Genomic DNA, 16,541 nt, shown 5'->3' on the forward strand with positions numbered 1-16,541 from the left:
TCTAACAAAACTAAGGGAGACAAAAAGTATTTTCCTTGAAAGCCAAAAATTGTACAGTCGAACAAGTTATCACATCATTCAAGTTTTTTCCCAATAATAAATTAGGATTATATATAATATTTTTAATCTGATGGTGATATTATATAAGTTTCTAAGTTTCTTACATGAGTACCATTTTTCTTGTCCACGGTTGACAATGAAAGATGATAGTGAACATTACTGTTTGAAGTAACAATATGTAGTTTGCTTAAATCATAAACTTAATTAATAGGTAATGATTCCAATACCACCTCATCAAACTTATGATTATTTTTGCAAAGATGCCTCAAATTAGGAAAATTTTGGGCCACAAATAACAGCAATTGGGTCGGTGCATTAATAAACAAGTAAAACAAAAGGTAAATACTATCATTTTGAACTTCGAATTAAATTTGAAGGTGCGTGCATGAATAAATTGAAGGTTAACAACAAGTTATATTAGGTGCATAAATATAGACAGCTCGATGAATGTGGACAAATAAATTGAAGTTTATTAGTATAACTTTGCATTCAATGTTTCTAAATCAATGAAACAAAATTGGTATAATCATTAAGTCAAATAAATGGAGGGATTCAATTCATCGAAAATTAATTGATTCCAAAGTTTTATTGTACGATAAAAGAGTAATTAATCACTATTTCATTTGTGTTGCACATATAAATGGGACTTGTTTAAGTTACCCCTACTAAAAATTATTCCACCAAATTAAAATGGACAACGATGAAAATTATGGAACAAACGCGTTAGTGAGATTAGACTCTCTTAATTTACTACGAAATTATTATACAAGAATGATATAAATAGCAGTCTCAAAAAAAGAATGACATAAATAGCGGCCGTAATTTAATCATAAATCAAGTATGCAAAATTATTTCATGTACAATACAAATAACGGCACCAGTTTAATTTAATGAAGAATTGTCTATAAATATATATATAAATTATATTTAAATTTGGATTATAACCAACATTATTTTTTGAACAAAAAATATACAAACCACTCGAATAACATTCACTAATTAATTAGTATTAATAAAATTTCTCAAACTTTTAATATTTTTGATATTCAGCTCAAATTAAAATTTCAGTCACATTTAATCATACTTAAAAGTTGGAAATTAATTGTGTGGCGATTTAAAAATCAAAATCACTTTAAAATTGCATGTCAAAACCACATCGTCCTACTAAAAGAGATAAACTTTATATGCATATACAAATAGAGAATTGGAATTTGAATTACCACGTAATTAATTTTCGGCTATGAGATTTTCAACTTTCATGTAGGACTAAGTATAATTCAAATTCTAAAAAATCAAAAATTTATGTATTATTTTACCCCAAGAAAATATTGATTAAGAATCAAAATTTAAATATACTTTCATGTATTGGTAGATAACTAACCTTCAATGAATTACATTGACATTAATGTTTTTAAATTAAGAAATTGATATTTCTTTCTCAAATATCTCACACATTAAATTTGTTTTTCTTTTTTCCTCTCAAAACTCAATTTCCTACTTTACTTTCACTGGAAACAAATCCGAATTATTTATTTCAGTGTTCCTAACATTCTTTTACTATATACCTACTTTCGAGAAAACTACCTCTCCCAAAATATAATATAAAAAATCAAATAAAAATAAGAAAGAACAGTCCTCTCCCATTTTTACCCTTCTCGTTAACCTACCCCCAACAGTCAAATCTCCGCCACCTCAACCAAATCCTAGGGGCAAAAGCGTCAACACATTGCGTAGGAAAATGGAAATTGAGAAGTATGCCATTGCCAATCAAATAATTAATAAAGTTTAATTAACTCTATTAAATATTTAGGTGGCGCGAAAACAACCGCCGCCGGCGCCATTTCTTTCTTACTCCTCCCTATATCTCAGTGTCCGTTAACTGAATCTTCCTCCACGTTTATATATTTATTTATTTATTTATATATTTTTCCCATCTCACTGTACTTATCCAAAATCTGTGTCGAATCAGTTATTTAATACTAGTTCATTTATACTTTTATTTATTTCTTCATCACGGTTATCTATGTAACGATCTAGATATCATCTTTAAAGTCTCAGAATTTTCATAGAATCCGGAAAATCCCTTTTGTTTGCCGGGAAAATATGCAGGTATTTTGCTTTTAATTCCTGTTGATGGTTTTTACTTGGTTTAAATCTTCAATAAGTTTGATGAATTATATCTCACAAGGGTTTTACGGTATGAAATACAGAAGAGTTCAATTTTGATCAGTTTTCTGGAGCAGTTTTTAACTGATTCGGATAGCATACAGTGATTTTTCATCTGAATTGATTTTTTTTTACCGGCCCCCTTTTCCGATAATTTATTGAGCTTTGTTTTTACGGAGATTACATGTAATCTATTGTGCTGGTAAATTTAGGAACAAAATCTGACAAAGCGCAGAACTTTTATTTGTTCAATGCATATATTCATGTAAAATTCCTCCATATTTTTCAATTTTCGATGGTGTAAAAAAAATTAGGAATGCATCGGTCGTTGTTCCTGCAATCCTCAGAGTGACGCTAAAGGTCAAAACTAGAATTATTTCTCTAGTCATTTATGAGCATAACGATGTTTTTTTTAATGGTGGAATTAACTGTTTGTTTTTTGTTGATTTGTGTATTGTTTGTCGTCTTGAGTTCATGGGGATGGACAATGATCTCTACCTGCACATGGTGTCCCATTACTGTTCCCATCACCCTACAATTTGTTTTTTATTTTTTCTATTTTTCATCTTTTGATATGGATTAGTTTAGTTTCCCACCTTCTTTATTGTGAAATAAATTTTTGTCGTTGTTCGATTAAGAGGTTTATTAGTCTAGTTTGCTTCGAGAAACCCTGTTTGTCCCAAGAAAAAGCTTTGAATTTTCCACTTGATCCAAAAATGAGACTATAATTTATTTATTTTACTTATTTTAACTTTTTACTTCTTCTATTGAGTTCTTGGGTGACAGCAAGGGAAGTGCATTGCGTGTGGGAGCATTCAATCACAATTAATCACTCTGTGGATGTTTTTCTGTGAGTAGGGGGTGGGGGTGGGGGGGGGCTGGTGAACTTATCATTTTCATTGAATTCCCTTTCATGAAAAGGAGTTGGTGGGGGAAAGAAGGGGCAGGACAGAAGGGCTAATGTGAGTCTACCGTACTTAATGGGTGTAAGTGTGTGTGTGTGTGTGAATTGCATATGCAGCTCCAGCCCAGCCAGCCATGGCATTCTCGTGAGAGAGACAAAGGCTGGGGGACCGGGAATGAGATCAAGACAGTGAGATAAAATATCCATAAGAGGCCATTTTTAGCCTAGACAGCTTTACCAATAGTTGTTCTACTTCCCTTTCCCACCATTTCCAATTTTTGTGGAGCTAAACTAAACCCACTTGCTCTTTGCTTGTCATAGCAACTGTAACTTGTTGTGTTTACTCATCTGCAACTGCTGCTGTTCTTCTCATTATAAGCCTAGTAGCTATGTGATCTGGGCTGCTGTAGGTGGTTAGAGGAAACCCCATTTGTGTCTGTTTGCTGGATGGTTTGAGATCTGATTGCCTGTAAAGATGTATTCTTTTTTAGCATCTTTTCCTTTTTCTTCATGCTTATTCCTCTTTTCTTGCTTTCTTATCTGTGGTGTCTTACTTTTGCTTTCATATTTATCTGGCAGATTTTCAGAAAGGGAAAGGATCTCCTTTAAGAAGTATATTTGTTGAATTGTCAATAGATTAATTGGGTTCGGTGACAGCGTGTTTACTAGTATGTTCATACTTGTTGTGAGATGATCAGAAACATTAATGAGGTTTAATCTGCTCTATTTGGATGGATGTATGTGAGTCAGAGAGAGCAGTAGGGAAGCAATCTGCAACAGTGACTTTGAGGCCACCACTTGTCTCAGCTGACAACAAGAATGGAGCCGCCACACGCAGGTGCCGAACCAGAGAAGTTAGCTCGAGGTATATGTCGCCGACGCGGTCTGCAGCCACCGTTCCAAAACGCTGCCCTTCACCAAATGCCGGCAGGGCATCTATGGTTTCAACCGTGCCGCTACCAAAGAGAGCTGAATCAGCTGAAAGAAGACGCCCGTCTACACCGTCATCACCACGTCGTCCTTCTCCATCAACGCCAGTTCAGGATACAGCTGCAGCAATACTAGTGACACCAAGAAAGGCATCGAGTAACAAATCGTCGCCAGACTCTTTATGGCCATCCACGATGCGAAGTCTCAACGCTTCCTTTCAATCTGATGTCGTTGGTGCCCCAATTGGTAAGAAAGTTTCTCGTACGCTCTCTGATCGCACTCTGAAGCCGCCGTCTAATGTTGCTCGTAAGGGTGAATCACCAACTGCAAGAAAACCTACGCCAGAGAAAAAGAGAAGCCCTCTCCGAGGAAAGAATTCTGCTGATCAGTTGGAGAATTCTAAACCTGTTGATAGCTTACCACCTTCTCTACTAGATCAACATCGATGGCCGAGCAGAGCAAGTGGGAGAGCATCCTCTATCCCAAGTAGAAGTGGTGCTACTGAGAAGGTGAATCAAGCTCCTTCTTTATCTCATTCGAGGATGGCTACGCCTTCCATTAGGAGATTATCTCTGGATGGGACAAGCAAACCGGTAAGGAAAAGTGCGAGCGATCTTTTAATGCCTACATCTCATGTTGAGAGTGAGAAACAGATGTTTTGTGGAAGTGCGGTTCATGATGGTTCACAAAAGTTGCAGAGGCCTTCCTCGTCGAGTTCATCAGAAAGATCATCATTGATGAGTGCAGCAGCTAGGACTCAGTCATTACCAATCCCTAGATCACGCCCCTCATCACCCTCGGTGTCTAGAGGGGTCAGTCCATCACGAGGCAGGATTGTTAACCCGTCTTCTAGAGGTACTAGTCCTGCTAGGGTGAGGCCATCGAGCCCGTCCAGACAACCTCAGGATACTTCTGTACTTAGTTTTATTGCGGATATTAGGAAAGGCAAGAAGGCTGCTAATGACATTGAAGATGTCCATCAGCTAAGGCTGTTGTATAATAGACATTTGCAATGGCGATATACAAATGCTCGAACTGATGCTGCAATGCGTTCTCACAAAGCGAAAGCAGAGGTTCGTGTCAATATATTAGCTAGTTTTAAATTCAACTCATGGGGCAATGTCAACTGTGGTACTAACTATGAAGGAATTATATTTCTCTAAATTACCTAGTCTCTTTTCTTGTTCCTTGACAAGTTATGTTTCTGATCATCAAACTTTATTGATTAGAAAATGTTATACAACATATGGAGGGTAATCATAGATCTGTCGGATTCAGTCAGAAAGAGAAGATCTAACCTCCAGCAGCTGAGGCTTAAGTTGAAGCTTTACTCAGTTTTGGTCGATCAAGTAAGGCTTATAACTATACTGACATTTGTATGTGAATTATTTGAATGTGTTGGATAGTGGATACATGCTTTTGCACGGCGCTTTCCTTTTCTTTTTTTGGTTGTGGTTTAACGTGTGAAAGCACGATGAAAAACGAGCTGTGGACTTAACACTGATGATTTGTGGTTTAACTCATTCTATCTGAGGAAGCGCATATTTACTAATCAGCACAGATGTTCCTTTTAAGAAATTAAATTAAATTGTCTTCTACCCAGATTTAGTAGCTGTAAAAAACTTAAAGAAAAGAGGTACTAGTTTTCTACCAGTGAACATTTTAATAATTGTGAAATGTGTATTATGCTATGGAACATATAGAAGTCACTGTGGCATAGAAGCAATGTGGACAATGAAAAATGTCAGTCTTGTGTAGGAAAAGGAAGCCAAAGCACCTTTTACATCTTGGTCTCTTTACTCTATGTACCAGTTTTTGGTTGAGAGGCTCCCTATAAAATGTCTAATCAGAGTTCAACTTGATCAGGCGAGTTGTCTTGATGAGTGGGCTTCAATTGAGAGAGACCATACTAACTCAATAACCTGGGCCATCCAAGATTTGCAGGCTAGCACTCTCCGGATTCCAGTCACTGAAGGAACGAGGGTATGCCGGTCGACTAATTCTTTACGCCTAACTTTTGTGAAAGTGTAGTTACTTAAATCATTCTTTACTCTTCAGGTAGATATTAGATCTGTCAAAGGAGCTATGTGCTCTGCTGTTAATGTGATGAAGGCTATGGCTTCCTCTTTACGCTCCAGTCTCCAGCAGGTGAGATCTTTTATTCGTCTGATGAATACGTCTCATTAATTTATTCGACACTACCAGTCGAGATAAGTAAACTTTACCCCCTCTGGGCATACTCCTTGTGCATGGCATTGCTTTAAAGAATGACAGTATAAACTTCTTATGTGCAATACAGGTGGAGGGTATGAACTCCTTGGTGTCGGAACTTGCTGATGTGGCAGCGCGTGAAAGAGCCGTGCTTAATGAATGTGAATCACTTTTTGGCTCCATAGCTGCTTTGCAGGTGAGGAATCCTTTCTTGTTCCCTGCCAAAGTTCTGTGGCAGCTTGAAACTAGAAAAATCATATCATATCATATTTACTAGAAAGTAGAGGATTTGATAAAAAAGACATTGTTCGTTGTGTTACTATGAAGTGACGATTGATGAAACGAACTTGTGCAGGTGGAAGAAGACAGTCTGAGAACTCATCTGTTGCAGATGAAGCAATCTTGGAGGGGTGACCAACTTTCCTTAATTGGGTACTAAGATGATTCGAGTACACGATGATGCATGCTAACAAATCTCGATTTTTGCCTCGGCTCCATGATGAAATACAACATCATACTATCTTCTTATAGTGAGTGTATACCAATGCTTCTACCTCACACTTTGTCATAATTTTTTTTTCCTACTTTTAGTTAGAGTTTTTAGTTTGCTTTTCCATTTTTTCTTCCTTAGAGTAGTCTGCTTCTCCACATGTATTTATTTTGTAAAAAGAATGTGAAAGAAAGCATTGAAATATAATGAAAAATTCGCCCCTGCTGTTGTGGGTGTCAACTTCTATTGGTTCCATTTCCCTGTCGTATCATTTTTTTCATGAAAAATTTGCAACCACTGATTTTTACTATTGTGACTTGGTATTGAAATTGTATCGAACCGAATATCACCATATTCGATTTGTATTCGTGCAAATATTATGATATTTGATTCGGTATTTAATTCGATATTCAATTCAATGTCTGAATTATTTGATTCGAGTATTCAATTCAAAATTTTGAAAGGAAAAATAATATTCTAAATAATATAGGTATATATCAAATATATTTATCCAAATCTACGAATATCTATGAATATCATGTTTTCATATTCGCATTTGAATGCTAATCGAATCGAATATTTATAATCAAGTATGAATCGAATAATTTTTCATACGAATATCAAAATTTCGAACCGAATATCGAATCGAGCAAAAATATTTGATTCGTTTACGATCCTAGTCCGGTACACGATTTATGGGAAGTAGTTAAGAACACACAAACACAATACATTGAGCTGATAGGATTGAAACAAAAAAGAGTGTTGTAATGTTACAAAAAAAGAGGTTGAAATCCATCAGCAATTGATCCCACATTTGTTGGTAGCAGGGCCCTTGGTCCTAAGTATGAAAGGATCAATCCTGACCCAAAGCAAGGAGAAAATGGAAGCTAGCAGCACAGACCAGATGACAACAATGGTGGGCGTCCTGTTCTGCTTCCCCATGAGTCCCTTGAGGAAGGGGTAGAGATGCACGATCACCCAGAAGGCGAAGAAGAGCTTGCCGAACAACGGGCCCCACGACTGGTACCCGTTGTTGATGGCGTCCGACACCCCCGCCACCACCCCGACCAGGTTGATGATGAGGATGGTGGTGGGGGGGATGAGCAGCGTCGTCCACTTGAACGCGTAGAGCTCGCTGAAGTCCTCGTCGTCCGAGGCCTTTGACGTCACGGTGAAGTTGGTGTCGATCCCGGCCAGCACCTTGAGCAGCCCCTGCACCACCGCGAAGAGGTGGGCCGAGATGCCCCCGATCACCCAGAACTGCTCGTTCCTCCACCACTCCTCGATGCTCACCCCGCTCCACCTCAGCTCGAGAATGCCCGTGATGAAGATGGAGAGGAAGAGGGCGATGAAGAAGAGGCTCGCGAAGGTGCTTATCTCCGGCATGATGAATTTGCCGGTGAGCAGGCAGATGGCCGGGAGCGTGCAGTAGGCGAGGAGGGGGAGGGCGGTGAAGGGGTAGACGGTGGTGTTGACGTAGGCGAAGCGCTCCAGCCACTTGAGCTTCCCTTCCTTGTAGCCGTACCAGAGGGGGCTGTGGTGGCTGAAGAAGATCTCCACTGATCCCAGAGCCCACCTCAGCACCTGGTTCAGCCGGTCCGACAGATTGATCGGGGCCGAGCCTTTGAACGCGGCCCTCTTCGGCATGCAGTAGATCGACCTCCACCCGCGGCAGTGCATCTTGAACCCCGTCAAGATGTCCTCCGTGATCGACCCGTAGATCCACCCCAACTGCGTCAACAATGTTAACAACATTACTGCATTTTGTAATAGACGAGTACTCTTTTTCCTCTTTCAGAATTAATTACCTCGAGGCCCCATTCTGTCTTATCCTCGTATCCGCAGCTAATGACATGGATGGCCTCCTTGAGCAGGGCTGCAGGGCTGGACGAGGGCGGCACCCCGCCTTCCACCATCAAAGTAGAGGTCACAAATATGGACGACTGTCCGAATTTCTTCTCGAAATTCATCTGAGACTTGAGGTCGTCTTCAAATCCGGCTGCATTTTCGACATCCGTGGAGTAGTGTGGGAGCTTCTTGCGTCGTCCGAAGCAAGGGCAGCAGTCGCAGCTCACCATCTTGGGGCGCTTACGCCCCTTCGGAGGGTCGTAGCCGTACAATGCTTGCCTTCGGAAAACACACCCTGTTCCGACATACACCGGCCCTTGAATCCCATCAAGGCCTTTCATGTTGATCTGCAGAAAAAACAGAAGAAAAGGTGAATTCTTTGTTTATATGTTTGTTGTTGTAGTTGTGGTTGTGGTTGTGGTTGTGGAAGTTATTACATCGAAGAAGACAGTGTTTCTGTTGGCATATCGATCGTGTCTGTCAATGCCATCGAATCTCTGAGGGAACTGCACATAGCAAACCTTCTTCCCCACCTGTGGATCCATCAAGAAACACATGGCCTCTCTCACAGCCTTGCTGTTGTTTATGTAGTGATCACAATCCAAATTGAGCATGAACGGCGCATTCGTCAGAACACCAGCGACGCGGATCTGCACCATATATCAAATTCGTCACAGTGTCTGGAAAAAAGCATAATAAATTTAATTAAGTAGGTAGAACCGCACAAGAGCATTCATGGCACCGGCTTTCTTGTGATGCTGGAAGCCCGGCCTCTTCTCACGGGAGACATACACGAGGCGAGGAAGCTCGTGCCCCTCGACATCAAGCCCCCCGTTCTGGCCTAGGAACACTTGAATCATACCGGGATGATCCTTGGTGTTGTTCCCCGGCCACGGCGTCCCATCCTGCATGATCCAGCCCCCCGGGGGCACTTTCGTCGCCTTCGCCACCATTGCATTTATCCTCACCTTAAACTCCTCGTATTCTCTCTAATTCAACATCAATTTTAAAAAGATTACTCCAAAACTCTAAGAACTCGTTTGCTATGCATGATAAGGGTGGTATAAATACTTATAACACCCTAATATATTTTTTTGTAATTTCAAAAATCAAAACTCTTTATAAATTAATGATCCGTTATCTATTATATATATCTTTTTTTATTATGTATCACACCTGAAAGGTTGGATAGTGCGACACCACTTTTTTCATATATATATATATATATATATATATATATATATATTTTCAAATATGATATTGATATACCTTCATGGCTCTCCTCTCCTTGACAAAAGTTGGCTGCACTTTGTCCTTGAGATAGTCGACCTTCTCTGAGAAGTACCACTCCGGCGCCCGCGGCTCGATGGCGAACTTGTTGCAGAAGGGGACCCACTTGCGTGCGAACTCGGCGGTCTCGGAGAGGGCCTCGAAGGTGCACATGGAGGCGCCGTCGTCGGAAATGTAGCAAGAGATCTTGTCGACAGGGTAATCAACGGCGAGTATGGAGAGCACGGTGTTGGCTGTGACGAGAGGCGGCTCCTTGAGCGGGTCGACCGTGCTGACGAATATGTCGACGGGCGCCAGCATGTTGGGCTCGCCCTCCCTCTCGTAGCGGAGGGAGAGGCGGTCGAGGTAGGTCTCCCGGTCGATGGGGAACCACTTGGGGAACTGGTCGAGGATCCACGAGAGGGCGAACCAGATCTCGCACACGATGGAGGTCAGCCACAGCCCCATGGCGTCGTGCACCGGGTTCAGGATCCGGTACCGGAGGAACAGCGCCAGCACCACCAGCCGCGTCACGATCACCATGCGGTATGGGTTGATCTTGCTCGACGCGATCGGGACCTTCCTCGACAGCGGCTGCCGCGCCTCGTCGATGCTGCAATTTTTTTTTATTTTTTTTTTTTAGATTATGAAATTGTGAAATTGAAGTTTGTTAAGGTTGTTGAGGACTCACATGCCCATGTCAGCATCAACTGCATCTTCGTATTCTGTCCCAAGATTTCCTTGCTGCACTTTCCACTCATCCATTCTCTCCTTCCATCCCAACTCTTTTCTCTCATCCCATCTTCCACTTCCTGCATTCCCTCATCCAAATAAATTAATACACATATATATAATATGAAATTTGTGAGGTAGAATGTAATTTGTGATTCTAATTTGTGTTGGTTTGATGTGGCTAATTTGGAAAAAACAATTCTGGAATTGGACTGTACCCCTTTCATTTTACTACTTCGTAATTTTTTGATGAGAACTTGGAAGGAGAGTTTGATTCGAATTCATTTGAAAATTTAATCGAATTAATCATTTTGACTGACTGATTTTACGTAAATGATAAGTAGAAAGGCGGTAGCAATAAATGCAAGAATATTTACTTCCATGATCTGATCATTGAATGTAGTTTGTGAATGGATTAACGTCAATTTCTATATTTATTACTAATAAAAATTAGTTTGAACGTTTTTTTTTAAATCGTAGAGGTGAATCTTCATGTGATTCAGTCACACCTACTGTTGAATCAATAGAAAGAGAAACACGAGAGTAGATAATGAGTTAAACTCCAATGAAATTATTCGTGAAGCGAATATAGAAGCTGAGGTAAACTTTGATGTAACATTAACCATTAGATCGTCGTGTTATTCATTCTTAAGTTATTTGTAACGTGTGTGTATATATATATATATACTATCTTTTGTTCAAGTATTTTATGTATTTGTTCATAGGATCTAGTTTTCACCGTAAGATAGAGTTTACACTTGATCCTTCCACTATATATATATATGCATTTAATTACCATGATCATCGGTAACGGGATGCACCCGCTTATGCAAAGTGGCCCCCATTTGATCTCCATAAGCATGGCTTGAAATCGGGAACTCTCCGCTAACCTAATTAATTTCATATTTCATTTCAAAATATCAGTTTTCATATATAACTCGAAATTCAAAAAAAAAAAAAAAAAAAAAAAGAGAAAGTGTTTTGACCTGACGAGAGCGGCCGCCGGAGATAACCGGCGGGTATTGGGCGTTTTCGTCGTCGTCCGGTCCTCTTCCATAGCTCATCTTGCCATGAAGCATGGCTTCAGCGATATCAGTGTTCGTCTTCTGCTCATCGATGTTGAATTCGTGCTCGATGTCGTCGGTATCCTCCTCGTCGTCGTCTCCCTCAACCCTCGGGCTCCCTGCAAATTAATACACCCAAAAATGGCTTTTTAATTCATTAATTTGCATGAAAAATTAATGATTTTATAGCTACCTTTGAGGCGCTTGTATCTGGTTTTGCATTGTGGGCAAAGCTGGCTGCCCTCTCTCCTCTCGTACTCGTAGCAAGGCCGGCACACCGGAAACCCGCACTCGTTGCACGCCACGAAGAGCTCGCCGTCCACCGTCAGCCCGATCTCGTCGCCGCATATCTCGCACACTTGCCCGCTCAAGTTCTTCAGAGGCTTAGGCTGCAAAAGATTATATATATTTTGGACAAACAAGATTAATGTGACTTACTTATTCGTTATTCTCATTTCTCTGTCATTTAATCTGAATTCCCGACTATTCATGCATTACAAACAACTTATTCAACATTATATACTGACTTATTCGTTATTATCATGGTTTCTCGTCATCTAACTGAATTCCGACTATTCATGCATTATAAACAACTATTCTCATTTCTCATGAAAATAGTCATTCTCAGTGCCGCATGCTAATTAAGGTATGTACCTCTTCGTGGCCGTGGATGACGACGAGCTCGTTCCGGTTGTGGGAACCGGCGACGAGCCCTGCGCTGGCTTCCATTGGCAGCGGAGGGGGGTGTGTGTGTGTTTGTGTGAGTGTGTGTGTGTAGATATGATCTAAAGTGATGATTGGGGGGAATATATGATGAGAGGGTTTGTTTAGAAGGAATTTGTGTGTGTGTGTGTGTGTGTATTGGTACCTAATGTGCGTGGAAGGTTGCTAGCGGTTGGTTGCAGAGTCTCCATTGCCTGCAAGTTAAGCTTCTTCTGTTTCAACCACCTTTCTCTTTCATCTTGCACCAAACTGTACACATACAAATACTTTTATGGATTCTTATAAAATTGATTTTTTAGTTTTTGTGTAATGCTTATTCAAATTCTTTGACTGCCTTTTTGTTGATTATTAGTTACAATGATTAACTTCAAATTTCAGTTTTGTATTTTAATAATGTTGTTCCAAGTCACCTATATATTATTATGATGTCAAATACACCTGGTTTTTTAAAGATTAATTTACGAGGATAGAGATACAACACGTTTAAAAACCTGAGTTTGTTGCAAGAAAAATCATGAAGCACTGCTATTATTATTGGGATTTTGAAATTTTGATGATGATTTTACGTGTATATGAATTTATTAATTTTGAAAGAAAATTATTCGTCGTGTATCGATGTTGATATCATAACAAAACAAGTTAAGGTAAAGAAAAATATGTAAAAACAAAAGAAAAAGATGTAAACTTTACGTTTAATTCCTAAAAGAAAGAAATAGAGCTGAGTTTGGGTACAGTTTTATCATTTTTGTTTTAATGTTGAAGTAAAATGAAATTATATATACAGATATCAAATTTTAGTTGTAGGGTATATTTAGACTATAAATAAAACTTAGAAAATGGGACGATTAATTTTCCTATAAAAAAAAAATCAGTCATTTTTACCTTACTCAATACTCACACAGTATATTAATTCCCCCTATAACCTATAGTTCTTGAAATTCAAGTCTTTCCGATTATAATTTTGTAATTTCTGCATTTTTCATGAAAATTTCACATATAATCTTGAAAAGGGTGAACAATTTCATAATTTTTAGCTTGTGCGTAAATTTTCAGAAAATTGCAATAAATTCCATCCCACTAAATGTGGCAATCTCTAATTAATAATAATACTTCTGTAAATTGATTTCAGACAATCTCAAATTGATTTGTGATATGATAGTGAAACTATTTTTTTATATGTAGCGCATTGAGTAAAACTGACCTAATACTTGAGAATCCAAATTTGAACATTTCCCTAAAATAGATTACAAAAATTAGAACACTCGTCCTTAAAAAGAACATAAAATGTTGCTAAAATTGGTGGTCACTTTGAGAGAATAATCGGAATCATGTCACATGCTTAAATAGAGCGCACAATGCAACACATCTTATTATTTGGAAATTTGGTGACAAGCTTTATGCATAAACTTTTTTTTTTTTTTTTGATATATATATAAATGATTGCAGATTGCTTTTGTCTATTAAGTGAGGCCAGCAAAGCCCACCTTTTTAATAAATCTATTGTATACCATTTTTCCATTTTAGTTGGAGAAGAAGCCCGCTTTGTTCTTTTTAAGCTACTTCTTTTCTTCATTCCAAAGAAATAGACAGCTCAATCTTTTTCACTTTAAAAAGAAGAAACTAAGTGAGAGTTCTTGCAATATATATCGAGAAAATATATATTGAGAATCCACCGTTAATGTGAGAATTGAGAATTCATTTGTATAGTCGTGAACAAGTTATTTCATTATGATAAATAATTCAATAATTTTTAAGAACAAATATTTTTAGCATGTGGTTCGAATTCTGGAGGTGAACCATGAAGGGGGCGAAAATTTCACTAATTAACTGGATTACAACTATTCGTGCATTACATGAAGATGTATTTATATTGACTTATTCGTTATTCTCATTTTCTCATGAAAAATAATTTTCTCTGGATCTCAACCATATATATATAGTTAGGTTCTATTAAGAATTTGATTTTTTGTGAGAAATGAAAATAATGAACAAACTCAATAAATTAATATAACTATTGAACATACGTATCTATTTAATATGTTGAAAATCTCGTCACCGTATGCATAAGCTAATATATTGATAAATAACTTATACATCACAATAATCATCATATTCAAAATCACATGACTTATCTACAGAACATAAACATTGATCATATACTACTAAGTATGAAGTCTAGTGTGGACACTATGTTTGGCCCACTCATGCTTCTAAAAGCTATGTAACCTATGTAGATCTCTCATTCTGCTTATATCCAGCCTAAATTCATAAGTAATGTTAAATTAAGACTATTAATTAGAAAAAAATACCACAACGTCTAATGGTGGTTTTCGAACATTGGTAGGGATGACAATTGGGTACGACGGGCACGGATAGTGATTATCCATACTCATACTCACGAACTAAAGGGATAGTAAATTTTAAACACTAAACTATCTGTGGATATCTAATGCTACCCAAACCCGTCACCCGCGGATACCCGTTACCCGTCTGGTATCCACCAACACGCTATCCATCGGATATAGGGTTGTAAACGAATCGAATAATTTTGCTCGATTCGAGATTCGATTCGAAATTGCCCGATTCGTATTCGAAATTATTCGATTCGTATTCGATTCGATTATTATTCAAATACGTATATGAAATTATGATATTCGATTCGATATAATATATATATATATATATATATATATAATATTTTAATTATAATTATTTATATACATATATATATATATAATATTTTAATTATAATTTTATAATATCTTATTCTGATCCTAATTGTATATATATATATATAGAATATTAACATTTTAATTATAATTTTTGTAGAATTTAATTTTTTAACCCTCTTTTTTAAAAAAATAGTAAAAAAAACTATTCTAACCCTAATTGGTTTCTACCTATCGCGCCCTCATTCCCAAAGATTTGAAACCATTTCAATTTCCAAGCTTCCAGCAGCGCTTCTTCTCCTCTTCTCCACGCACGCCGCGCCCTCTGCTGCTGCCCCGTCGTGTGCACTCCGCCGCCCTCTCCGTCTGCACCTCTAGCGTCGCCCTCTCCGTCTGCTGCTGCCGTCGACGTCAGCCTCTCCATCTGCTGCTGCCGTCAACGTCTTCCAGGCTCGTCGCACGCCGCCGGTCGCCCTCCGTCTGCTGCTGCCCCGTCGTCTGCTGCTGCCCTGTCGTGTGCACCACGATGCCCTCTCCGTCTGCACCTTTCGCGTCGCCCTCTCCGTCTGCTGCTGCCCTGCCGTCTGCACCCGCCGCCCTCTCCGTCTGCACCTCTTGCGTCGCCTTCTCCGTCTGCTGCTGCCGTCGACGTCAGCCTCTCCATCTGCTGCTGCCGTCAACGTCTGCCAGGCTCGTCGCACGCCGTCGGTCGCCCTCCGTCTGAATCATGTGAGCATATTTTGTTAGAAATCTGTGTGTTGGGCTGTTGGCTAGAATCTGTTTATTGTATACATTCGAGAATTCTTGATGTATAGAGTTTGGGGAATGTGAAAAGAGAATTGATGCACATTTTGATTAAATCTCACCGAATAAGATATGTTTTTAGAAACCCTTTTTTTCGAAAAATATGTTGTTGACTTGCTGAATTCTTGATGACTTGCTGAATTTCTAGTGTAAATATGTTGTTGAATTTGTAGTAAGCCTATAAAAACGTTTCTTTTGACAGGATGGCAAATTTAATAGAAAATGCACCTCCAGAAAATGAGACAATGGAGAAAGAGAATGAGGTGGAGAAAGAAGTGGTCGATGTAAATGATGATAAAGATGATAATATAATAGAAGGGGATGATGGGGAGAAAGATAAACAAGAAGGTATTGATGGAGAAGATGATAAAGATGGAGACAAGGAGGAGGAGAATAATGTGTTTGATAAGAAGAAAAGGAAAAAATGTTCCAAAGCTTATGATGATTTCATTGAAGTGACAGCAGATGATGGGACTACAAAGTTTCAATGCATACATTGCAAGACTTTTCTTGCTAAGACGTCTACTGGCACAACATCTCATCTTTGGAATCACTTGAAAAGGTGTCTGCAAAAGAAGCTTCACTTGAAGAAGCAAAAGACGTTGCAATTTCTTTGGGATTAAGACAATCATTGAAGATGTCAAAAACAGCGTGCGATTTATTAATCAATT

At 38.7% G+C, this 16,541-nt stretch overlaps 3 protein-coding genes across 7 annotated transcripts; 2 read left to right on the forward strand and 1 right to left on the reverse strand.

The window, feature by feature from the left end:
• Positions 1-1,837: 1,837 nt before the first annotated feature.
• Positions 1,838-7,016, forward strand: LOC130988058 (AUGMIN subunit 8). 5 transcript variants are annotated; one of them, XM_057911820.1, is made up of 7 exons: positions 1,838-2,169; positions 3,710-5,133; positions 5,290-5,409; positions 5,927-6,043; positions 6,119-6,208; positions 6,360-6,467; positions 6,627-7,016. In XM_057911820.1, exons 2-7 carry the CDS (start codon positions 3,862-3,864, stop codon positions 6,708-6,710), a joined length of 1,791 nt encoding a protein of 596 aa, XP_057767803.1. In that variant the 5' UTR covers positions 1,838-2,169; positions 3,710-3,861; the 3' UTR covers positions 6,711-7,016. The 5 variants fall into 5 exon arrangements, with proteins under 5 accessions (XP_057767803.1, XP_057767801.1, XP_057767799.1 ...); XM_057911818.1 differs by having other exon boundaries at positions 1,870-2,586; XM_057911816.1 differs by having other exon boundaries at positions 1,872-3,607.
• A 338-nt stretch (positions 7,017-7,354) lies between these two features.
• On the reverse strand, positions 7,355-12,513 carry LOC130988059 (cellulose synthase A catalytic subunit 7 [UDP-forming]). The gene is made up of 10 exons (XM_057911821.1): positions 12,329-12,513; positions 11,868-12,063; positions 11,597-11,793; positions 11,407-11,500; positions 10,570-10,690; positions 9,879-10,491; positions 9,335-9,598; positions 9,047-9,259; positions 8,570-8,956; positions 7,355-8,492 (listed from the first exon to the last, which is right to left on the reverse strand). Exons 1-10 carry the CDS (start codon positions 12,401-12,403, stop codon positions 7,557-7,559), a joined length of 3,096 nt encoding a protein of 1,031 aa, XP_057767804.1. The 5' UTR covers positions 12,404-12,513; the 3' UTR covers positions 7,355-7,556.
• Positions 12,514-16,073: 3,560 nt separating this feature from the next.
• LOC130990066 (ribosomal RNA-processing protein 15-like) lies at positions 16,074-16,493 on the forward strand. The gene has a single exon (XM_057914265.1). It carries the CDS (start codon positions 16,074-16,076, stop codon positions 16,491-16,493), a length of 420 nt encoding a protein of 139 aa, XP_057770248.1.
• The last annotated feature ends 48 nt before the right edge of the window (positions 16,494-16,541 follow it).

This window comes from Salvia miltiorrhiza, chromosome 6 (assembly GCF_028751815.1).
Source record: "Salvia miltiorrhiza cultivar Shanhuang (shh) chromosome 6, IMPLAD_Smil_shh, whole genome shotgun sequence".
In the NCBI taxonomy this organism is placed as follows: domain Eukaryota; kingdom Viridiplantae; phylum Streptophyta; class Magnoliopsida; order Lamiales; family Lamiaceae; genus Salvia; species Salvia miltiorrhiza.

What these genes read in the sequence shown, in the direction of transcription:
- LOC130988058 (XM_057911820.1), top strand. Translation starts at nt 3,862, where the DNA reads ATGGATGTATGTGAGTCAGAGAGAGCAGTAGGGAAGCAATCTGCAACA. An exon ending in TACGCTCCAGTCTCCAGCAG is followed by an intron (nt 6,209 to 6,359) that starts GTGAGATCTTTT and finishes TGTGCAATACAG; the next exon opens with GTGGAGGGTATGAACTCCTT. An exon ending in GCTCCATAGCTGCTTTGCAG is followed by an intron (nt 6,468 to 6,626) that starts GTGAGGAATCCT and finishes GAACTTGTGCAG; the next exon opens with GTGGAAGAAGACAGTCTGAG.
- LOC130988059 (XM_057911821.1), bottom strand. Translation starts at nt 12,403, where the DNA reads ATGGAAGCCAGCGCAGGGCTCGTCGCCGGTTCCCACAACCGGAACGAG. An exon ending in AGGAGAGGAGAGCCATGAAG is followed by an intron (nt 9,599 to 9,878) that starts GTATATCAATAT and finishes ATGTTGAATTAG; the next exon opens with AGAGAATACGAGGAGTTTAA. An exon ending in GAAACACTGTCTTCTTCGAT is followed by an intron (nt 8,957 to 9,046) that starts GTAATAACTTCC and finishes TTTTTTCTGCAG; the next exon opens with ATCAACATGAAAGGCCTTGA.
- LOC130990066 (XM_057914265.1), top strand. Translation starts at nt 16,074, where the DNA reads ATGGCAAATTTAATAGAAAATGCACCTCCAGAAAATGAGACAATGGAG.